The sequence below is a fragment of the Dromaius novaehollandiae genome, chromosome 2, assembly GCF_036370855.1.
Source record: "Dromaius novaehollandiae isolate bDroNov1 chromosome 2, bDroNov1.hap1, whole genome shotgun sequence".
In the NCBI taxonomy this organism is placed as follows: Eukaryota; Metazoa; Chordata; class Aves; order Casuariiformes; family Dromaiidae; genus Dromaius; species Dromaius novaehollandiae.
This window is the reverse complement of record NC_088099.1, coordinates 1,178,612-1,203,005: the sequence shown is the minus strand read 5'-3', so window position 1 is coordinate 1,203,005 and position 24,394 is coordinate 1,178,612. Positions and strand designations below refer to the sequence as shown.

The window sequence follows — 24,394 nt, the reverse complement described above, 5'->3', positions numbered from 1 at the left end:
TACTGCTTTTTCTGGTGGGCAATGCGGTCAGATACCCTAAAGCCCCTGGGGCTGGCTGGGAGCAAGGAGAGGGCTGGGACGGGGAAGGAGCTGTGCTGCTGGGGCTGAGGCCCGGGAGGAGAAGAGCTCCACGATGCTGGAGCTGGGGAAGGAGCTGCTTGGCCCGATGCAGGGGGGCTGCCATGCTCATTTGGGGTGCTCCGGGGGGGGGGGTGCAAGCTGCTGCTTTGCCCCTACGGCTCGGGGCAGGCTGGTGCCAAGGGGCTGCGGTCTGGGGCAGTAAAACCCAGCTGGGGCAGCGGGAGAAGGCAGGGAGCAGGGGCAGGGGGGCAGCAGCCTTGGGGACATGGTGCCACCACCCTCAGCTGGGGAAGGGACGTGCCAGGGCCCGGATGCCTCAGCAAAATCGTCCTTTTCATGCTGGACCGATGCCGCAACTGCTTTATCCCTTGCTCAGCTCTGCACCGGGCGTGAGCCAGTGGTCCATCCGCCAGCCCCACCACCCCCATTTCCCAGGCCCCCCACAAACACACACCCAGGCGGAGGAGGAACATCTAGAAGCTTTATTTCAACCCTTTACAATAGTCAGAATCACAACATCAAATCAGGAAATGTTCGCTAGAGGAGACAGTGCTACAGCCCCAAGGAGGCGGGTGAAACAGAAAGGCAGAAGCAAACCAGCCTGCTCCGGGGCCCGGCACCGCTCCGGGCGCAGGCAGGACCCGCCGAGGCACCGCACGCCTGGGAGACACCGTAACACCACCGGCACCGCGCATGGAGGGCACGCGTTACACCCCGAGCGCCCCGCAGCCGCCCCGCTCGGCCGGTGGGGAAACCGAGGCCGGGAGGGTCGGTGCCACCCCGCCGTCCTGCCCCGCAGGGAAACTAGAAACTCTGCCAAAACCGAGCCGAACGCACGCGGGTCCTGCTCACGCACCGCCACGACACGGGGATGACGGTGAGGGGCAGCGTAGAAAACTACATTCAGTTCGCGGGAGGCCCCCGAGCCACCCAGCCTCGCGTCCGCGTGCTTCGCTATGCCAACGCGCTCTGCCTGACAGTATAAAAAGCCCCAAAGTACCGTGTTTGCCACCGATACGCGAGGAACATGGCCCTGGGGACATGCACTGCGCTAGCAATCGGCTACACCAGCCCTAGCACAAGCGATGCTGTGCTCGGCCCCGCCAGCCTGTTCCCCCGCCGCAGCAGCCCGTCTTTAAGGGCTCAGCCAGCTCCGGTCCCCCGCGCGCTCCAGCCAGGAAACTAAAGCCGCTTTCCCACGCATCACTCTCCTCCCAGGCTAGCAATATATATACACAGCTGCTTCCGTAAAACAAAATTAAAAAACAAACAAACAAACAAAAAAAATCCTTATTAAAACAGGCTGTCCTAGAAAAACCACACCAAACGCGTGTCTCTCTGGATTTAGTGTAAGTCGGCTAAACACAGGCACAACAAGTGTTAGAGAAAGTGGCACAGAAGCACAGGACGCTGAGCCCGGCGCCGCTGCAGCCCCGCGCCGCCGCCAGCACGAAAAAGCAACGCGGAGGGAGAAGGTGGAGGTACTGTCCCTTTGCAAAACAGCGTGGGGGTTTGCTTGTTTTCTTTTCTTTTTGCAATTGCAGAAGATAAAGTGCAACGTTGCCACTCGCCTCCCTCCTGCGGCCCGGCCGGGGCCTCCCTTCTCCGGGCGTTTCAGCTCCCGGGGCCGAAACGCGGGGAGAAGGCGACAGCTCAGCTTCCACCTTCTCTTTGGTTAACCAAGAGCAACATGGCCCAAGCGCCGCGCGGCCTTTGCCGCTTCGGGAAGCCAAGGCCAGGCCGGTTCCTGCGCGGGCACCAGCCTGCTCTGCCCTTCCCGCTCCTCCAAACTGCCCCGCAACTCAAGCATGGGGGGGGGAAAAAAACCCCATCGACACATCGAGACGCTCGAGCTGGTGCTTCGAATTCAGCAACGAGCAGGAGGCATCGGAGAAGGGCAGCGATATATACGGCCTGCGCCTGGGGCCCCGAGCGAAGCAGCGCTGCAGCACGGGGAAGGCAGGGAGGGGACCGGGCATCGTGGCCTGGGATCAGCGGGTTGGTGGCACAGAGGGGGAGGAGGTGAGGAAGAGGAGGAGGAGGAGGAAGGGAAGCAGCAGCAGGGTCTGGGGTATATATAACCGCCCCTTTCAGGTGCAAATCTGCATCGCTGAGTTAAATTTGTATCCGGAGGAAAAAGCACTTATGAAACTAGCAGACGACTTTGATGCAAACTAGTACATTTTAATGCCATTTTATTAGAAATCATGCAAACTTTAATATAAAAAATACAAGTGCAATAAGAATCTTTGTGTGTAAATACAGATTCCGGGTTATCGTGTCGCTGTCGGCTTCCCAAAGACAGACTCCCCCCGGCCCCAGCAGCTGCCGGCTCCCCTCCGCCCTCCTTCGAGCTGCCCCCCCTCCGCACTCGGCCCTTTGATCCCAGTGTTTTGTTATTCGGCTTTTTGCTTTAAATTAGTTTGACGACCCAAGAACGCTTACTTTTTTTTTTTCGTTTTTTTGTTTTTTTTTTTATTTACATTTCGTTTCTTTAGTGTCATTCGCAACATGAAACGAGGAGCCCAAACCTCAGACGGTGGGTTAAAACCCTCCTTCCGCCTCCTCAGCCTCTCCGCCGCGCCGCTTCCCGCACCTCGGCCCGGCCCGCGGCTCCCGCGCCCGGAGCAGCCGCCCGCTCGGCCCCCGCGCTTCCCTCCGACACGTTCCTGCGCCCTGCGATTCGCACATGGCTTAATCCCACGACTTTGCTCCGTCATTTTAAAATATTAAAAAAAACCAAAACAAAAAAAAAACAACAACAAGAACAACAAAAAGAGAGTTACGCTCGGATATGTCAGTAAGCAGCCAGCACGGCGGCAGCGGTTAATGGCTCTACGCTCCTACGGCCGGGAAGGGGAGGGAGGAGGAAAGGAAGCTCCGCGGGGATTCGCAGCACGAGAAATCATCGACGCGTCGCCACGAAGGAGAGGAGGTTAAAGTCAGCGGTTAAAACAGCCTAACGTGTGTGTGTGTGTGATATATATCGTCGCCAAAGAGGCCAGCGGAAACCGAAGCGGCAGAGGAGGAGAAAAAGAAAAGGGGGGGAGAGAGGTCACAGCTTATCCCTGTTAACGCTGGCCTGGCTGCAGCGCCCGGAGCCCCGAAATGCAGAGGGGGGGGAGCCGGCCGCCCTGCCGCCCGGGGGGGCCCCGTCCCCGTCCCCCCGCGGGGCCCGAGGCCGGGTTAAGAGAGCCAAGCTGCGCGGCGCGGCGCGGGGGAGCCCGGGGGCACGAGCCTTGCGGGGGGAGCGCGGCGGGGGGGGCGGCCGGGCCCGGGCTCTCGCTGGCAGAGGTGCTGCGCCGGGTGGGGGGGGGAAGTGCTGCCGGGGGGGTGGGGGGGGTTGGAGACGACGGGTCCCGCGCCGTGGTCCGTCCGAGCCTGGGCCCTCGCACGGAACGACAGCTCGCGAGGTTCAATCTGCAGCGACACAAGGGCAGGAGGGACGGGGGGGGGGGGACGGGGGGAGGAGGAGGAGGAGGAGGAGGGGACGGGAGACGATACCATAATGTCATCATTAGATGCCTGGAAAATAAAAGGCAATTTTCCGAATTAAAAGCAAGGCCAAAAACCCTCCGGCCGTCGCGGCGCGCGGAGGGGAAGGGCCCCCGCACTCACTCGTCTCCTGGATGTGGGTCTCGAAGCTCTGCGTTTCCCTCGGGTCGGCCCCGCTCGCCGGGGCGGGCGCTGCCGGCCCCACGCCGTTCTCCCGCAGGGCATCGCCGGCCCCGGGCGCCTCGGCATCGGCATCGCTCCGCGGGGCCGGCGGCAGCGGCCCCGGCTCCTCGCTGCCCTCCGCCTGCAGGAGACAACGGGGTGGGGGGACGACGGGGACGGTCAGCAGCGGACGGGGACGGCGGGGAGCGGGACGGGGCCTCTCTTGCTTCCCCAGAAGCTGCAGGGACTTGGGAGATGCCCCCACCTCCAGCAAGTCACGGAGGGCGGCTGAGCGAGAGCAGCCCCTCGCCCAGGACCTACCTGCAACCCCGCAGGCGCTGACGCCCCAGCCCGCACCACGCAATGACAACGGTGCTGGCCAAGAGCTGCGAGATGCCACCAGGACACGCCTGGCCCTCTATCACTAGGTGAGACATCAGAGCCAACAAAAAACAAGGGATGAGAATGCCACGGACAGACTTTGTACCATGGAGATGGGGTGAAGTCAGACTCGGTCCAAGCAAGTAACTTCAATGAAACCCCCAGTTACCAGCAAACAGCAGCGGCGTGCTTGGCATGGACCAAGCCCTGCAGCAACCCAGACGAGCCAGGCACAGTCCCGGCACGTCGCCCGTCCCTCCCCCCTCATCCGCTACTGCCGTAGCTGCTTTCAGCCTTTCACACGCTGAGCTCAGACTTGCAGGGCCGAGTTTTACATCAACAGTTCAAGATAGGAGAGTCCTGACGCGGCCCCAGCAAGTATCTGGCAGCCACCTCTTGCCTTGTTTTAACCGGGATGATTAAACACACACTAAACATTCCTGGGAATTGTGCCGCACGATCGGCTCTTTAGGATGGGGATGATGTCCTTCCGATCCGTACAGCACCGGCTCTCCCCGGCTGAACTCCGGGCCCTTCCCACCACAGCAGCGCTCGCACAAAACAGCGCTGGGACAACCACAGCAGCCCGAAGTCTGCAGAAGGGGTTTCTTTCCTCACTTTTTCCCACTGCGGGCAAAGACTGACCCACATTTTCCCAGTTCTGATGCTGGAAGAGGGCGGTTTTCCCAGCTCCCAGTGCTACCAGCCAGTTCAGGATTGCAAATAAAAGCCCCAGCGCTAGCGACCGTCTAAACAACCTCCGTCGCTGCTAATCAGTACGTGGCACGATGGGTCGGCCCCCGCACTCATCGTTAGGTTACTCGAGCGGGGTAATTTCCCTCCCTGGAAGGACAGATGTCTCAGTGCCGCGGCGAGACCTGCGGTTTCCCGAACGGAGGCTGGGGGCAGTTTGAGCTGTGTCCTCACGGGGAGAAGCACTGAATCACGCCGACCGCAAAGCAGCCATCCTTCCTCGTCCGCGCACGCAGGGGCCTCGGCTGGGCTCAGCAGAGGTTCCTCACTGGCTGAAAAGCGCTGCTGACAGCTGCAAGGTGCCATCTCCCAGCACAGAGCACCTCCATCTCAGCAGCTTCACCAAGGTAGAAAAGCAGAGAAGAGGCACCGAGAGGCCATACGCGGTTCCTCTCCTGGGGTTGCAGCTTACAGAGCGATCCCTAGTCTCAGATTCTTAGAGGAAGGACGCAAATGGGCAGCATGAGCCCTTCAACTAAGATACAGCAGGGAGCCCATTCAGGCAGGCCACCAAGGTGGTCCATGGCTCTCTTCAGCTCATACTTATTCCTGAGGTTCATGACCACAGAAATGAGTATACGGCTGTAAAAGGTCAAGGGGAACCAGAATACATCAACAACAGGACAAAGAGAAGCAGCAAACCCAAACCCTGCCCGGAGGTGCTCGAGCTCGCTGCACATACCTTCGCTGTTCCTCCCGCTGGCAAGTGTCCCACGTTGTCCAGAGAGCCCACTTTCGCTTGGGCCTTCTCCTTGAAGTTCAGCTTCTGGTTCTCAATTTTCACGTCTCCTCCCCCTAGAACAAGATTGTGTAGGAACAAACTTATTACCAAATCTGGAGCAGTCACACCTGACACCCGTTCCCCTTCCCTGCAACACCACCAAGGCACCACGGGGATTCCCGTTTATTTTGGAGGAGGGATGCAGCCAACACATCGTGTCCCAGCCTCTCTCCAGCTACGGTCCAGCTTAAAAACTGGCAAGATCAAAGCTGGTGATCTCCACCTTTGTAGGCTAAGACACACTGCAAGCAAGCAGGGGTGCACGGCAAAGCCCTGGAGATGCCCTCAGGCAGGAAATGGCACATTCAGGACAGACAAGCTGGAAGACAGACGAGATCTGCTTCCAAATCTGTCTCCTGCAGCAGAGCTGTGAAATGCTAGTTCAGTCCAGCCTCACACCAGTACATTGCTGCTGCCTCGTACCAACTGTCCACTCCCATCTGCATCCTTTGACAAGTTCTCTAGCAGCTCAAGCCACTTGTGTAGCTGCTGGTGTTGGTCAGTCCCATTCCTTCTCATTAACCGTGTTCCTTTGCTCATTCCCCATTCCCACTCCTACTCCATTATGGAATTTGGCTGCCTGGACTGACTGCTGCCTCCCTGACCAAGACGAGGTGCAGCCCCACGTGCCACTGCTTGAGCTACTCGGGAGGCAGCAGTGCTGGCAGGGAGAAACCCGGATGGACACTACTGATTTCCTCAGGAGAACCTCAAGAAGGTCAGAAGAACCACTGGAGATTTCTAGCAAGATTTTCCTGGATTTGGGGCACTGCAGTTCCTGTTAATAAATAAGAGGGTATGTGCAGCCCATATTCTAGTACTTTTCTCATAAAACTATTTAAATATTACTGAACACAACTTTGCTTCTCAGTGACGATACTAAACACAAGAAGCCCTCGACCACTCCAGAAGCTTTGTGAAGCTTTACATGGCCAACGAGGGAAGCCCACTGCTTCGGTCATACAAAATCAGCTAAACATCTGATACCAGACAATTCTGGATGGGCTGTTCTGCTTTAATCAGCCCTGGACAAGAGCAGTTATTGTCATGCACGGCTTGTCATTAGGGAGCACTGAATAAGCGGGAGGTCATGTTTGTGGCACCGTGTCCTCAAAGTGGGAGTGCGTTTTTGAGGCACTGAACCATGGTGCTCTGTGCGTAAGGTTGAACTGCTTTCAACTTAACGGGCCAGCAGAAAGCGTAGGGGAACCTTCTGGAAGCAGACAAAGACAAGCCTGTCGTGTTTGTTCTCAGCTTTGGCCAGTGAACTTTGTCCCTCAGGCAGGGTGTTTGATTGCCAGGACTCTTCCCGTGCAGAGCAAGTGCCCTCAGATAGAGACCAACCAGCAAAACCCAGTAAACTGGCCCTACTTCAGGATCCTACAAAAGTATCACTTAGCCAAGCCACCAGCAGCTACAACACCCTGAAGTCCAGACTTGCCCGTGCTCCAGCTGAGCCAAGGGATGGTCACTGGCTGGTTAGAAAACCTGAGATTTGCAGGAATTGGTGCAGAATAATTGCTATGTTCTCTGTGGGGAGCAACAAATTCCTGCATACTCATCCCACAATATGTCATTAAAGAGTCAAAAGCATTTGACATAAGACAAAAACTGATACAGAACTGTAGGCTAAGAAGTCCCTTGTATTTGCTCTGAAGAAATGGAAGTTTCTTTAACCTTCCATAGTGCTGGTGCCGTCATTCGCAGAACTGCTAAGCCTCTAGGCATGAATGAAGCTTCCAGGCTCCTGTAATGCTAAGTATCAACTTTTTTCAAGTGGGGAGGAAGAACTGAGTCAAAGCAGTAGGTTATCTTCATAGCCGAGATGAAACCCCACATCTAATCCCCTCTTCTGCTCATGAAACCACTGGGCGTTGCTAAGAATCTAGACAGTTCTCTTAGAAGCACCCAAAGCAACAAACCCTTTAAACTACTCCGGTTACAATCCAGGACAATATTTAAGTGACTTGCAGTATTCACAGACAAATCATTAGAAGATGGTAAAATTTCTACCTGGTTTATGCTTGATATTTGCTTTAGAGCCACACTTTGAGGATACTTTGGAAAGGTCGACTTTCTTGTTCTGGATCTGCACCTGAAGAGACAAAAGGAAACAGCTCAATGCAGAGGAACATCTCCTGTGAACGTGGAGGCCAATGGGCCATCTCAAATATCAGGTCACACTTTGCGAATTTGTGCCCCTTTTCCACTGAACAATTTTTTCCTATTAATTTCCTGGTCACTGTATGCCAAATGTTATACTCGGCTTTAGTAATATTTAAAGGCCTGCACCAGCCAAAAGGGATTAATGTGAGCAGACAGAAACTGAGACCAGATAAAGCCAGCAGAGATGGATAGTGACCAGAAACAAGAGTCCTGAGTTCCTGGCACATCCATGGAATACAAAAGCATTGGAAGAGGAACCAAAAAGCCAATTCCGTTGCCACATTCCCCAGGCTGCCTCTGCCCAGTGGTAGCTCTGCCTCTGAAGATAGAGGCCACTGCCAGGGTAGCTTCAAACAGTTATCAGGAGAGATGTCAACTCATGCTTCTACACAAGAGACGCTCTTGTGCTGTAGGACTATAGATACACCACCAGCTCCAGCCTTTTCTCTCTACCATCCTCCAGCAAGATGCAGACTGACCCAAGTGCAATTCTTAAGATATAGTCGCAGCCTCCTCACAATGGTCCTTCCTACCCAAGGACAGGAGATCAGGTTGGCTCATCATGGCCAGATGGAAAAAACTGCTTTCCCAAGCTATCCTTGGGGTTTCTCAGAGCCAGAACACTGGGAGCAGGGACACTATGTCCTGGTATTATTTTCTTTAATTTCATACTACCAGTGACTTGATACTGGCACAGAAAACCTTCTGTGAGAAATACAGAGTGATGCAACCACGAAATCATGATATTCGTGACTCAGTAAGTGATTTTATTCCAAGCCAATAATAAGCCAAATGTTCTAGCATGGTGTTTGTGGACAACGGCTTGAATTTGGAGAGAGGTGTCTTCTTTGGGGTAAGACAAAGACAAAGTGTAACAGATTTTACAGTTTTTCCTCAAAAAAAGATTTTATCCCTGACACCCAGCCTATCTCTGATACTTTTAAACTCCTCCTGCAGCTCCAGGTGGACAAGAGATTCCTCTGTTTCTCAATTAACCTCTTGTGTAGCTGCTTGGAGAGCCTGCCATTTCATGCAGTCATAGGATAATTCAGGTTGGAGGGAACTTCTGGAGACCATCTGGTCACCCCTCCCACTGAAAGCAAGGCTAAGTTTGACGTTCGATCAGGGAGCCCAGGGCCTCATCCAGTCATATTACGACGCGTTTCAGAAACATAAGGGTCAATTCTTGTTTGCAAACCTGTGAAATGCCAGGTGGACATGCTTAGCACCAACATTTTTGCAGGAGAAAAAAACATTTTCTTTTTTTTTTTACTAGTAATATTAAGAGGATCACCTCTCCCATCCATGTCAGCACCCATCAGCTAGTACCTGTGAGCCACAGAAAGTTCTGCTACAGATTTTCTTTCAGAGAAAACGAAATTCATTCTTCCTGAACGTGGCAAGAGTTCTTTCCCTTGCAAACTACTCTAAAAGCTTACCGAGAACTATCATGATAATTTGTGATACACTTTTCCTCAGGAAGCATAAATCCTCCCTGTGCTTGGGAAGAGTGACGAGTCAAAGCTCTCAGGTCTCGTTTGCTCAGAATCACAAGAGGAGGCAAAAATAGTTCAACCTCCTGCTACGTTGTTCCATGCTGATGTATTTTGTACTGTGACTCAGGGAAGGCGACGCACCGAAAAGGTGAGATCACAGCTACTGAATCTGATTTCCTTAGAGCTTCCCAGTAAAGTTGCTAGAGCTTTTATAACAGGAGTATTTGTTTGCCTGGAACTGGACTAAAACTAAGTTTAACTGCACAGAAGTGCATTCAAAATGTAGTAACACTGGTTATCAGCTGGGGGGGACAGACTCAGTTATGACTCTGCATGACTTCACCTGGGGATCTAAACAGTTAGACCTGAACAAATGTATTGCTTGCAAGATTTCCAACGTGAGTTTTAAGTTTGCAATGGCAGCTTGATTTAAACGTTTGACCTTGCATTTACAGGGCCAAATACTAAGACTCAAATGCCAGAAAGTTTACACTTAAAAGCCCGACAGAGAGGCTCAGATAGGAAGCGAGATCCTCGCTTCTTTTTAGATTTTCTGTCTCCAACCATTCACAACCCAGGTAAAGCCACAGGGTAGAGAAATATATGTAGATTCCAAATCAGCCTGTCCAAATCCTTCAACAACATATCTGCACTTTGGAAAGTCTCTCTCTATACCATCACTTTCTTTACAGTGAGAGGGGAAAAATACTAAAGGCTTTTGCCCAGGAGATCTAACGATGTTTGTGTCAAGATGTTTCTATCAAATATAACGGAAGCAGCAACAACATCTACTGCTTGTCATGTCATCTTAGGTGTCCTGGAGGGAGGGAGAAGTCATCTCCGGGTAGAGAAGGCAAAACGGATGTCCATATGGAATTTGCCCGATGAGGACCAATTAATTCGCTTGGGTAGCACGTCAATCTCTTCTGCCAGAGCAACCCTGAAGCTGAATTAGAATTTCCTGCTAACCACATCTCTTGACCATGCGATTCCTAAAAGCCTCCACTGAAGCCATGGCCTGGAATGATGGACCTTCCAGACACCCCCATCAACAGTGTGCTTCAGGAATAAAACACCAGCAAATCCTCTATCAGAAGTGCTCATCGTAACGATGTGAACAAGAAAACATCTGGGAAGAGGACACTAACACTACAGTGCCCCAAAGCAGTGGAGTGGGTATAAAAGTGAATCAAAGGAAATGCTGTTATAGGAAGCCAGACTGGCCGCTGTGTCTCTTCTACTCACATTGGTACTGCCTGGGCTGGGCTTGGGGGTGTTGGATAGCTGGGGACGACTACTTGAAGCTGGTTTTGGGGCATTTGGAACCTGAAAATAATAGGCACTTTACTCTCTATTCTTAAAGAAAAAAGCATAAGTAGTGGAGCAAGGAGAAAAACTGCAAGAGTAAGAAGAGAGTGTGGAAGAAGAGAAAAAGAAAGCAGGCACAGACACCTGTCCCCTCGAGTTGGAAGTGTCCCCAGGACAGGACAGAAGAACAGCAAAATGCAAAGAGGAAGGGACATGCTTGGTGAACTATTAGAAGAAATAATAATTCATTAATGCAGTTACTATAGAAAGAAAAACATCCCCCATATTTAAAGGACATTTCTGTTGACCCCCAAAAAAGGAAATGTATGTGTGAGACGTACGTAATGAGCCCATTAAGAGACTGCACAAGATAAGAGTGGCAAAGAAAAGTGGATTATAAAATAAAACTTCTTTAAGTGCATGAACTCTTCAGTTACAACAGCTGCTCTTTAACAGCATAGCCAAAGGGACTTCTGCCACAAAACACGGATTATCTAAAAACAGTCTGTACCAAATCTGGGTGACAAAATTAGATGAAATACGCAGTAGGAACAGACGTGCATAGCTAGCAAAATTGTATCATGAGGGCACCCAGGTGACATGGTCTCAACTGCAGCTCTGCTTTCCGTGTCGCAAAGCAGAAATCTCCTGTTTGAGCCTTTCTATAGGAAGCTCCACATATATATATATATATGTACCCCTGTAAACGTTAGGTAAGTCACAGAGATATCAAGTACGAATGGTAAATCCCACCACTGGTGAGTACCGGCACATTGGAAGGCAAGGAGGACAGCAAAGACACTCGTAAGCCAACAACTCCCAACGGGAGGTGAAGCCTAGTTAAGTGAACATTGCACGTGCAACTGCAACTTCTCTCTTTCAACACCTTGGAAGAAAAGCTGCAACCAACCTGTAAAGAACGACTTTGTTAAAACCCCCACAAAGGTCTTTAGCAGCCTCTTGTAAAGATTTCAGGAAGATTTGGCCATGCAGAGTAAAGATTCAGCCAGCCAGGCAAATGCACATACATTTCACAGGAAAAGTGGTCACGGCAGTTTGCACCACGGTCACGTCCTACACAGCAGTCGTACCCTCTGGACAACATAGCTAACAGAACTTGCTGAATGATGATAAGTCCGGCCCCAAAAATTGAATATCTGGGGACTGAAGATGCAAATTACCCTCCAGGGCCATTGGGGAAGAAGTGGTGCAAGGACCTGCTCTCCCTTTTTCATTAGGGTCTAACCCTGCCACCGCACCCGGCCAGGGGAAGGGGCAGAAGGCAGCAACCGCCTCCAACACGACGTAAAGCGAGGACGCAAGGAAGCTCATCGACACTGGCTCTTGTGCGCTGGGTGCAGAGAAAGCGCTGGAAGACGTGATAGCTGGGCAGCTCTCCTTTCAGTCTCCGGGCACGTAGGGGCAGCAATGGAAGAACTTCCCTGGCACTTCGGTGCCTCGTTGCCTTTTTGAAACCATCCAAGACTCGTATTTCTACAAACTATCACTAGTATAAACAGGCTAGCGGAGATTTGTTAAGGTAGTATAGACTGTGTCAACCAGGAAACAAGCCTGCCAAGCCACCACAACGTTTTCAAAACCTTCAGCATCTACCTTTTTTGTTTTTGTTTTTGTTTTAAACACACACTTTCAGGATATAATACCCCAAATCATGTCCGCAGACATCACAGGATTAGCCCTCTATCTTAATAAGCTCAACTCTGTTACCAGAGACACTAGTAGCCTTTAAATTTAGAAATTAATCACAGCTCAAAGATTAAGTCCCAGAGTATTTGCCTCCTCCTTTCTCAACGTCTCCCTTCTTACGAAACAAGGAGGGAAATTAATCTGACCTCAGGCTTGCTCTATCAGCCAGCAAAGAAGAATGGGTACTTCCAGGGCACAATCCATTTCATCCTAAAATCAGACACAAAGCAGGTCGGAGGACTGATGAAGTGCCTCCATCTACATAGGGAATTCAGGGTGAGCTAACACCAGAGGTCAAGGTGCACACCGCACATTTGGTCAATGAACACCACGGAAGCCACGTGAGAAATAGGTCAGGTGTATCTGTACTACTATGAAACAAAACACGCCCACAGATTCCACCTAGCATCTCCTGGTCTTTCCAGTAGCCCTACGGTCTTTCCAGTAGCCCTACAACCCTGCCAAACCTGTCTGCCTGAAACAGAGTATTAAGACCCACAAATAAAAACACAGTACAAGAAAAGGAGTTAGTGGAAAGACAGCTTGCCCAGAGCCCATACTTACATTCCCACCTCCAGGGACATGCTTAATATTGTCCTTGGACCCACACTTGGACTGAACATGGCTGTAGTTCGCTTTTTTGGAGACTATCTGGACCTGGAACGTTACAGAACGGAAAAACAACACAAGGGAAGAGGACTGGTTAGAACTGTCATACGGCAGGCTGGAGCGGGTGCTCTAACATGGATAAACAAGGAGTCGTGTTAAACTCGGTCCAACGTCAGTATTAGGTGTGAAAGCAATTGAGGAGGAGAGTGAGAAGAAAGTGAAGGAGACAAGAGGCTGCACAGACAGTGTTAGTGCGAGAGCATAAGCACTACGGTGAAAGAGCACTGATCTACGCCCCGGGTTAGCGCTGCCCGAGTGCCTGCCTGCCCGCCGGACCAGTTTGGTCTATGCTGGTGGTTCCCACGTGAAGCCTCCCAGGAGACCTCTGGTGGGACCGTCCCCAGAGCCTGCTGAGCCACGCGTTTGAGCACCGAGCTGGCTCAGCTGCCTCTTCCCCTCCATGGGTCCAAAACCATGGAGTCGCCACTTCTAACAACTGATTAATTGGTTATTCTCCGCATTTTAAACTATTTCCCTTTGTCTGGATGGACTCCAGTCTTGGGAAATGTCTTTCAAAACCTCTGGACAGCGAAGCCCAGTGTGAGAAACAGCTTCTCTGCTGAAGGCTGTAAAACCTTCAGTTAAATTTTATCAGAACAAGTCTAATGTTAATTAAATAGATGCATTGTTTCTCCTCTTAACTAAAATGACTCCAACTTTCTCAAAAATACAAAAGGACTCTGCTAAATGAGCTGGCTTTTACTTTCAAAGGGGAAGGAACTGAGCAAGAGCAACAGGTCCATCTTTAAGCAAGGTTAGTTACAACAAGTGCTTAGTCTAGGAGTTATTTAACACGGCACAAAACGTGGCAGAAGCTGTATCCTGGAGTACTTCTAGACAGAGGTGATAATTCAAAGCACAAAAGGAACCACCAGAACTCTTACTTCAAACAGGTTTCCAAAAGCTATTTCGCCTGTTTAGAAAGGCTGGATTCAGTGCAACAGCAATTCTGAAACGTACTCTTGCCCTGTGGTTTTGTATTGCCTTGCTGACTTCTCTAGAGGCACAAATTAACGGGCTCTGCCTGATACTATCCGAGTTACACCCAGCATTACGGGCACTGCCTCCTCGTTCCCCATCCGCTCCCCCATGGCTCACGTATAACGTCACGACAGAGCGTCAGAGTAAACTCATGGGGACCCTCTACCATGTGCACTCAATTTTTCCAGCAATTTTCCCAACATAGTTGCATCAACACTTTAAGCTCTTAATGTTCTGCAACCTTAACGAAAACAAGCAGCGTTGAACTAAAACTCTCCCCCTGTTACAAACTCAAGTCGTGTAGGAAGACCTGTTTTTAAAGGAAATTTCCAACTCAAAGTGAAAGCAGAGGACTCTGCTCTGAAAACATGTACAGCAGGCATCGGAAAGGATGTCTACAGTGGAGATCACCCGGATGCCTCCCAACGCGTTTAACCGAGAGCATCGCAGGCTTTAGGAAAGAATCGGAAAGGTGTCTGTGCAAGGGACAGTGACACTGACAGCAGAAAGCAGAAGAGTAAAGAGAAGGGAAAGTGACTCAAAATGGAAATGTTCTCCTTCATCTTCCACAGAGAAAAGTCTGAAATAAACTCACTTTCCCATTGGGCTGCTTTGGGGCACCCTCTTTTGTTACAGCTGTTTTAGGAGGAGCCATTTTAGAGACCGCATTGGGTTCAGGCTTTCGCGCAGCACCGGTTGAGTCTGGCTTTTTCTCTACTTTTCCCTAGATGGAGACAAATGGGTGATTTCAACCAGCGACAGCAGAAGTGGGGGCACGAAAGCATGGAGCACAAGCCACCCGGGCAAACTCGGCGGAGCGGCCAACCCCGGGATAACCTTGGACGGGCTCCAGCTCCCAGGCGAGCTTCGATCCCGTGCCCAGGGAGGACAACGCAGGAGGGCAAGGGACGCAGTTGCACCCAGACGTGGAGTGCAGCGGGCACTCTTGGGTCCGTAAGTCAATAACTAAGGAAAACTCTTCATTTCTCAGCAAGCTTGTAGGTGGCCCTTCATCAAGTATTTCACCCCTTCCCCACTAATCACAGTGGCAGGTCTCCTTGTGAACACAGTATCTTATATCCCATGGAAAAAATAAAAAATAAGATAAACCCAGTGCTTTAGTAGCCCAACGGCAGTGCCTGACCCTTTTCTTCATGCTGAAGATGCTACACAGCTCTTGGCGGCCAACGTATCTCCTGGCCGCTTCCCTTCGCCTCTGCGCTCCAGGCGCTCTGCTGGATGCAGATAGACCCGGCCGCCGTTCCTGCTTTCTCACCCACACACTGATCTGACTCAGGCTTTGAGATCAACAGTTGCTTTTTTTTTTTTTAATCAAATGCAGGTGGACCTAATTAACCCACCGAAGCAGAAAATTGAATGAAAATTACAGTTTTTAGAAAAACTCAGCAGCTGCCTGAGAACATCCATTCTAATCTAGATCCAGGTAAGTGCAGAAGAACCTGAGTTTTTTGGGCCAGCATAAATCCTATATTCCACTAACCTACCAGAAATGCAACAGTAAACAAAAGACCCCCAGCACTCCTAAAGTATTCCCATACTCTGAACACATCCCAGCATACATAAGGCAACTTTAGAGACTATGAAAAAGACATTTTTCTTCAAATGTATAGTTGTTAAGTTTTACCACTTCTATTAAAAAACTTTACAAAATAAAGGACAGTAGAAATAAATGTAGAAATAATTTCCCTTAAACTGGCACAGTAAACCTGGATGCTAAAAAGCTCTGCAATCCTTCAGAGCTCTAACACAGTTTAAAACAGTAGGACAACTTCAAGTGTTCGTTTTGACCAGATGGCTGAAGGATTTGAGAGCTTCAATTTGTTTTCAAGTTGCACTATATGGTATTTGAAAGGGTCACCCTCCTCCTGGCTTCAAAAATCTTTCAGCAGATTTGGTTCATCATTTCCAGAAACTCTCTGTTTTGAGGAGTGGAAGTTTGTCTTCTAGACTTCTAAGCTCTGAAAAGACCATGTTATGACCTTGGCTGAGATCATAACTAAGACATTTTTAACTTTTAAAGCTCAATTCCATGCACCATATCGATACTGCGACGTACACCAAGAATACTCTTCACTTTCATAGGCCTATGAAGAGATTAAGGCTCTCAGCATGAAGTGTGCTCTCCTGGCATCAGATTAAAGTTATATGCTGGGTTATTCACTCCAGGAGACCTGCAGTAAGGATAAGTGGGCAAATTTGTTCCACTCTGGAAATTAAAGCCCTCCAACTACGGGCAAGCTGCTAGCACATTCAGTCAGGCAACATGGGCGTATCCATTGTACGACATCCAATAAAGGTTTTAGGCTTACACATATCCACAGGATGACTTTAAACCCTCAGAGGAGTGCTACAGGTACATCCCAAAACCTTTATCATTCACAGGGTAGATATTCACAATGAAATAGTAATTTAAGCCCATTACTGATCAAGAACTTCAAGTTACACCTGCATACGTGCTTTTCCCCATCCTACAGCTCCTTCACCGTTATCATCTCCCTTTCTCGTGGCCACCAGAGGTTACCACCCCAGAGCAGCAGATGCAGACCTGCTGTAGGTTGGGAAGAGCCCAGCTCTTAGGCATTGGACAGGCACTGTGGGACTTGCTCCTGAATCCAGGTGTCCTGCACTGCGTTATTCCACCTTCGATACCCTTCAGCAGGCTCAGTCCCTCTACCCCTAGGCAAAATTTTGGAATACAGACAAGGTTTGAGCTTCCAGTACCAACTGGTTTCTCTGTCGGAAGACACGGCAGAGGAACAGAAGCAGTTTTGGATTCCTCTACGTATGTCAGTAAACCCCATGAAGGCTCTTACGGTGGATTCCTTCTGCACACTAGTATCACTGCCTTGTTAATGCCTTGTGCACACACCAAGAACCCAAAGAGGAGCTCTGCAGAGTTTAAATACGAGAAGAGCAGTGAGTACACAGCCACCAAAATTAGCAAGGAGCACCCGTAATGCCTAAGAGCTACGGTTTCAAAACAGACATGGTTTCCAAGCTGGAAAAGACTTACCTTTCCTCCACCAGGCTGATGCTTAATATTATCTGTTGATCCAATTTTGGAACGTACGTTTTTCAGATCCGGCGCAGAAACACTGCTGGTCGGGCGAGGCGGCTTGGAAACGGTGCTGGGTTTAGCCGGAGCCTTAGCAGCTGGTTTTTTAGCATCCGCTGTCGTGCTCGAGGTTGTGGCAGGTTTGGCTGCAGCCGGCTTGGGTTTGGGACGACCGGCGGCCACCCCGGGCGGAGCGGCCGTGCTTGAGGTGGCGGTGGAAGGAGTGGTGGCACTACTTTTCACGGCGTTGCCGGAAGCACTCTTAGGGCGGCCCACGTCTGCTGCAGTAATCAGTGATAGAAGAGATCAGTGAAAAGACTGATCAGACGGCACTAACGCAAACTCCCCCGGAGTCCTAAAGACGCACGGCGGCCTGCTCCATAAACACACCCGCGAACAAAGACGATTCGATTTAGACAGGAACTGAACAAAATTACCTGATGGCGACTTCGCAGTGGTCTTCTTGGCATCTGCAGGCTTTGCATCGGTCTTAATAGCTGCCCAATACAAAACACACAATAAGCATTTCACGACGAGCGGCTTGATCGGCATTTCGGAGAGCACAAGTTTGCACGGCCCCGGGACCGGGCACAGCCGCCCCGCAGGGCCGGCACAGGCTCTCCCCAGCTCCTGACGCACCGATGCCCCTCTTTCCCCGTGATACCCATCTCTAAAAAGCTGTTTGAGAAAAAGCATCTCCAGAATGAACTGCTCTGTCTGAACACCTGGCTGAACTCCTCCACATCACAACCGCAACACTTGCTCATGTTTTCCAGCAAAAGGACCAATCCCAGACAAAAGGAAAGCAAAGAGGATGCTGCAACATGGCTGGGGCATAGATTTGCATCTTGTTTTTTCTTTAAATAACCTTCTCTGTCTGAAAGCACTTCCTTTAACACTGTTTTAATCCTGCCCCAATTATGTTTCTTGAAACGATTTATAGCCTTTCTCTACCAAATTGCAAAAGCAAACCCACCATTTGTCCGTCTATAACCTGGGTACCACTGCTAGATCAGTTCTAACCCAATGCTGATTTTCCTCACATAGAAGTTATTGCACATGTTTTGGTCTCTATTGTAATTGTACAAAAATAAAAATCACTAAACTGAAAATACACCTTTAGCTGAACACCAGTGTCAGCAACCTGATCACATTCTACATAGGTAGAGGATGGTCTAAACCAGGAACAAATCTACACTTTGCAAAGCAGAGGAAAACCACATGCAAAATTGATTAAGGAAAAAGCATGGCCTGAAGAAAATATAGACAGAACGTTTACTTTTAAATAGTGCATTTGATAATGAGATTGTAGCTTTTTCTGCCCATCAGTGGTTGACAACATGGGCTAAAATTTGTTTCACTTCAATGGCCAAAGGAAGGCAACACTAAAAACAAAAACCAAATGGAAAAGGCTACAGAAAACTGATTAAGAGAAAAGAAAAAAGAAAGAAAAGACACAGATGCAGATAGCTTCTTCCTGAGAGTCCTAAAAATATGCTCAAGACCTCTGCTTTCTAATATTTAATTTCCAACAACAGTCTTAGGTTTTTAGATAAACTCAGGTAGCTGGAAGGGGACTTACGAAATGCCAATACAGAAAAGAGCAAAAAGAAGAGGCAGACGACGACGGGCCAGATCAGTCTGAAGCGTTCCACCCAGCCTCCGCTAAAAGCATTCAGTTAAACACCCCAGATAAGACGCTACCTAATACGATGAAACAGAAGTTGATTTGGGATAATTTAATAAGTCCTTAAGGATAGATATATAATTAACATCGATCACTTGAAAAATAGGTCCCGTCAAACAAACCTAATCTTATTCTATGAGACTGCAAGTTCAGTTGAGAAAAATGATTGCAAGGATGGAACACAGTTTTTATAAAGGTAAAAGGGTGAATATGGTACTTAGATATATAAAGAGATGTAGTTATTTCTGTTCATGTCAGTGGGGAGTCAAAGGCTGGAACGCTTCAGTGTCATCAGTGTGTGAGGCTGAAAATCCGGAGAATGATAAAGCTACTGGTCAAAGAGAGAGAGGTGATCTTACAAAAAAGTACAAGTCATTTCACCAGGGAGAGGGAAATTAAACATTGCATAATCTGTGGCTTTCATCTCGTAAAACAAGTGGTTAAGATCTAATACCTGGAAAAATGAAACCAGGTAATTTGAAAACAAGCCACTGTACACACACTATAAAAGGGTAGGAATGACTAAACATTTGAGCAAACCACAAGAAAGTGGCAGAGCTGCTTTGGACACGTGGAGAGAACGAGTAGATACCTTAACATCATCTTTAGCCAGGAACATGAGCTGGCTCAATGGCGGGCAGCCAGAGACACTGAATTGCCAACAAGATATAGAAGATCAGAGGAGAACTAGTGCTCCATTACCTACATCTATTCGTCTGACTGAAGATAAATCTCTGCTGTCTAATCTGAATTTGTTCATGCTTGGGTCATTTTGATTGCCCTTCAGGCTTCGCAGCCTCCACGACTCCAGTTTAGAAGACTGTTCTGCCTCTATTGCATCTTTTCTTTCTCCTCTTCAAAACAAGACTCCTCTCCTGCCATTCATGACTCCCCTCTGCATTTCCAGAGCCAGACAAAACTGCTCTAACTCCCGATGGGATTTTGCCAGCTGACCTCATCTCCCCTGCCCACCCTATTCCCTCACCATCCTCTGCCAATGTCCCAGCCGGCTGGGGGAGAAGCCTCTTCCCTTCCGCATCTTGCCACTTGGAACAACCTTCTCGGATCTCTGCATCATTAACTCCATCTCCTTTCAAATGTCATCAGAAAGCACTTCTTTCTGCTTTGTTTGGGCCTCAATTTTGGAAGGAGAAATTAACTTAATTAAACTCATTAAAATGTGTTGAGCATTCTGGGTTACAGTTTGTATGGAAAACTGCACAGAATGAATTGTATGAGAAGGTCCCCGGGACCAGTTAAGGTGCACGGCTCCTGGGAAGCGCAATACACTTCCTCAATACAGGATTAATTATACTTTCCTCTAAAGCATAAAGTAAGGGATATCCATCTGGCCTAATGCATTTCAACATCATTAAAACACGGACACTATTCTTTTGGGAAAGACAGGTTATGAATTTGTACTTCGGGACCCTTAGAATAAAACGACTAATACACATCAGCCTCATTGCATGCTTATTGGCAAATTTTAATAATTGACTGATGAGATCTAGTCACTTGAAAAGACTTGAGAACATGTAATTATATTTTTATCTGAAGTTAAATCTCTCAAACCCCATTAAGGGGATTGCAAACAGTGTTTTCAAGCTTCTAACGGGTTGTTGATGTTTCACACCGGTTGCGTCAAACGCATGGGAAGCGCCTTCTTCAGCAACTGGGCCCAGGGTACAGCTTTCTGATAAAGTGAAGGTGGTTTCTGCTCCAAATTCTTCCTGCGTTAGTCACAAGGGGAAAACCAAGGGACTGCAGCTACGAAAAGAAGGTGAAGCTCTTTCTTCATGAAAACTGCTGCCCGCATCCATTTTAGGAGCCGTTTCTAACAAGTTTCTCAGCTACCTGTAGGTGGTACTGGAAAGTTCATCTTTGTGAAGCGAAGGGGTATCTCGACCAAACCATCACAGCACACGAGTCCAGGCAAAAGCCATCCGCTCCAATGGGATCGAAAGTGAGACTTGGGCCTGTCCTGTGCCCGAGCCCCTCTATTCTGCTTCAAGCTCCCCAAAGCTGCTCATGAGCTACAAATGTTTTCTTAATGATAGCAATAACAGACAGAAAATAAAGGTACAGCTCGATCCCATAAACAACCTAGGTTATCTAAAAGACAAGCCAGGGTCTTCTCACCTGAATGTTATTTAATTCTAGCTTTACTCCAGATCTAAACACGGAAATTGTTATCAAATAAACAGCAAGTACAGCTATTTTAAGGCCTAAAGCCTAGAACTCGATTCCACAATTACACTACGGAGAGCACATTACAGGTGAGCTAGTACACTTCCATGGCTATAAAACATCCAGTTAGCAATGTACCAAAACAAACTGGATTTACCATATTCCTAGATTAACTGCTGCAATGGCTAACTGTCTTCACTTTGAATTCTGCCTTTATCAGCCACTGTTTTTCTGCTATAACAACCTTCTTTTGGGTACACTAGATTGAATGCTTTAAGTCCCATCCTGTAGGTTTGTCTTCCCCAAGTTTTAAATTGTTTTCAAGTGCTTATTCTAACTATTATTATTACAAAGCACAGACTTAGTAGCTCCCTTATTCTTAAATCAAGTAGGTCCAGTAAGTGCATTAGCCTTGAATCTCACAGAGCTGTTGCAAGCCAGATGTTCAGCCGGTAATCCAAGCTGTTTTTCAAGGTCATTCAGACTTGCTTTTTGGAAGAGGAAGCCCTACAGAGAAAAAAAGTCTAACTTATACTCTTTGTGCCTTGACACAGGATTTTCTACGCTGTTTTAAAAGGGTTATTTCAGCTGTCCTTACACCTCCAGCCAACTTCTGACGGACAAAGAGGCCAGCTTACACCTCCCAGCACTGCTGCTGCAGAGCAGCTTGGTCTTCTCATAAGGAGCTACACTTCCAGGCTTTGTTCTGTTTTCATCTGAAGATCTGCAAGATTGTTTATTGGGAGACCGATTTTAACAAGCTGACGGAGCCATAAGGAGGTGGCAACACAGTGACTCCTCCACAGTGACAGAGGAACAAGTGCTGCACTGGAAAAAGTGATAGATGGATAAATACCCTCCCGGGAACTGCCAGTGCTACTCGCACAAAAACCCGCAGCTCTTTAGAAAGAGAGAAGAAAAGCAAGCGAATACTTACATGTCGGCCTCTTGGGTGGAGAAGCAGCAGTGGTTTTCACACCAGATGCTGCAGCGACCGGAGATGCTGCAGTTGTCCTGGGAGTCGCTGGGCTGCTCCTGACGGTAGTTCGAGGTGTGACAGACGACGGTGGCTTTGACAGTGAGGTCCGCTTATCCGGGCTCTTTGCATCTGTAGCCTGGAAAGGAACAGGCTGCATTAAAGGCAACACTTCACTTGTGTACTTCAATGTGTTTGCCAACAAAAAGCCTGAAATAAATTTAAGTTCTAACAGAAAAGGCACAATTGTTTAAATTCTTGAGCACATAAGCTAGGCGCTGTTGAAACAATATAATGCAGAAGATTAAAAAAAAATATATAATTAAGATATGCAGAGGTGGCTGATGATATTGAGCGCAGGACACAGAACACAGACCCTGCTGAATACTAGACTTCACCTGTATCTGCTCCAGGATTAATGTGTGCAGTCCATGCACAGGGCAAAACCAGGCCCCTAGTGATACTTTTGCAAGCGAGTTCCCTCCTTCACAAGTAAAAATGCTTTCTGAGTTAGAAAGGTGTTTTTTTAAAGCATCCAGGACATAAGGGAGCAAACAGTTTATGAACAAGTGACCTGTCAGGGACAAACATGAAGTAGTTTTCCCAATGGAGAATGAACCGTGGACACTGGTTAATCCAGGACCTGGAGTAACCCAGGATTTCAGTACTTGAAAACAAATGAGATGAGACTGATCACCTCAAAAAAAAAAATTTAGAAAAATGCAAGAACTTAAATAAAACTGAAAACACTGGTTCACAAAAAAGTCAGTGGATCGGTGCCATTTTGATTTACCTTAAAAATAGCCCAGTCAGTGCACTCAGTCTGTTAGGAATTTAGTTCAGGACAGATGTTTAGTATTACCTACCCAAGGGCCAGCATTTCCATAAAAAGATAAGCTGACTTTGTCCTAACAGCTATGAATTTCTGCCTGTGCTTTTTCTTATATATTTATATATTTTATATATATTTTATATATATATATTTTTAATACAGACACTCAAATGCAGTTCTTTAAGTGTAAAAGTGTAGTGCAACTGCTAGCATTTGAACATCAGCTCAAGACTCCTGAAGTTAATGTTAACATTTCCTTCCAGTTTGAATCCCACTAGCGTACGACAACTTGTGTGTGAAGGATCATGAACAGAGGCATCTTCAAACTAGAGCAATTATCAACACAGAGATTTGATTTTACGTAGTCAAATGCATTTAGAACAGATGTAAAAAAAGGTAAAATAATTTCATCTGTCAAGCTGAAGGAGAGCAGAAAATACACTAGGTTTTAAAATTCAGCTCAACATCAATGTTTCTAGGCAAAAACAACATTTCCATAGTGTTTAAAATTGATCAGATTGATCTGACCAATTCTTTTTGCTTGTTTTCTTCCAGAAATGGAGCACTAAACACCAATATTTAAGCTCTCCATTCAGTTTTCCCATACTCCTCCCTGCATTTAAAAGTTACCCTAAGTTTGCAATACAGATATAGATATCTATGAAAAAAATCTGTATCCTCCTTTAGTAGCAGGGGGAAAAAAAGAATTATCTGTATACCCTGTGGCAATTCGCAAGGAAAATCATGGTAATCAGTCAAGTTTAATTCTCTCCTCTACGACGACACAAAATTCAACATTTGGGACTTGAGGCTGTGGTGGGGTTACTGGGAGCTGATGCAGCTCTCAACACAGTGAATCAGGTTCTTGGTCTTATTTTGCATGATTAGCACCAGAGTTATGTTTTGACTCGTGGGTAAACGGTCGGTAAGTTGACGTGAAGAGTTCTCGGCGCTCCCACCCAAAAGCAAACGGTCTCTTACCTTTGGTTTAGCCTCCTTTGGAGTTAAGGTGGCGGGACGGGCGGTGGCGGTGGTGGCCGGGCGCTTAGGAGTGGCGGCCGCGGCGGGACCTGCAGTAGGGCTGGTGGGTTTTTTGTTTTGGCCAGGCGCGGCGGAGGCTGGCCGCTTGGGGCTGGTAGCGGACAGAGGCCTGGCCTTCGGCGCGGCAGGCTTTGCTGATGGTGTGGAGACTGCAGGCTTTACGTTTGTTCAAAAAGCAAAATCCAGTATAAAAGCAAAAAAAAAAAAATACAACAAAACAGTGCATTGTAAACCAAAACATCAAGCTGCAAGAACATAAAAATGATATTTAAAATCAAATGAAAAAATAATGAGCTTTCTGTTTTCTGAGTGCAAAAAAAAAGACCAAAGCGAAGCTGCAGCAGAGGGCTGACGTCAGGGCCAGGGGATTTTTGCCGTTCAATCCAAGAGGAACAGGGGTTACTCCAGTGACATCCAACGCAACCGAAGGAATCACCGGTAAAGCCGGGATTAGCAATCGGGTGTTCCTGGCATCCAGTCCTACGTGCAACGAGCAGGACAGTGCTTCCCAATTGCATGCGCACAGCGGACTGCAAGCGCTAAATCCTGATCTGCTCAGCTCCAGCGGTCGCGGTCCCACCAGGAGCCTGCCCCTACACCCCCACTACCGCTACA

At 48.5% G+C, this 24,394-nt stretch overlaps 1 protein-coding gene across 10 annotated transcripts in view; it reads right to left on the bottom strand.

The window, feature by feature from the left end:
• Window positions 1-548: 548 nt before the first annotated feature.
• MAP4 (microtubule associated protein 4) overlaps window positions 549-24,394 on the bottom strand; it is a 143,092-nt gene continuing 119,246 nt past the window's right edge. For 4 of the 10 annotated variants that reach the window (XM_064505565.1, XM_064505562.1, XM_064505561.1 and 1 more), the window contains 10 exons: window positions 23,720-23,935; window positions 21,868-22,045; window positions 17,494-17,553; window positions 17,015-17,337; window positions 14,576-14,704; window positions 12,895-12,987; window positions 7,667-7,748; window positions 5,555-5,667; window positions 3,700-3,880; window positions 549-3,606 (listed from right to left, as the gene is read on the bottom strand). In XM_064505565.1, coding sequence (XP_064361635.1) covers window positions 3,599-3,606; window positions 3,700-3,880; window positions 5,555-5,667; window positions 7,667-7,748; window positions 12,895-12,987; window positions 14,576-14,704; window positions 17,015-17,337; window positions 17,494-17,553; window positions 21,868-22,045; window positions 23,720-23,935 — 1,383 coding nt within the window. In that variant the 3' untranslated portion in view covers window positions 549-3,598. The remainder of the gene's footprint in view (window positions 3,607-3,699; window positions 3,881-5,554; window positions 5,668-7,666; window positions 7,749-12,894; window positions 12,988-14,575; window positions 14,705-17,014; window positions 17,338-17,493; window positions 17,554-21,867; window positions 22,046-23,719; window positions 23,936-24,394) is intronic. The other 6 variants (XM_064505566.1, XM_064505563.1, XM_064505567.1 and 3 more) reach the window with 6 other exon arrangements.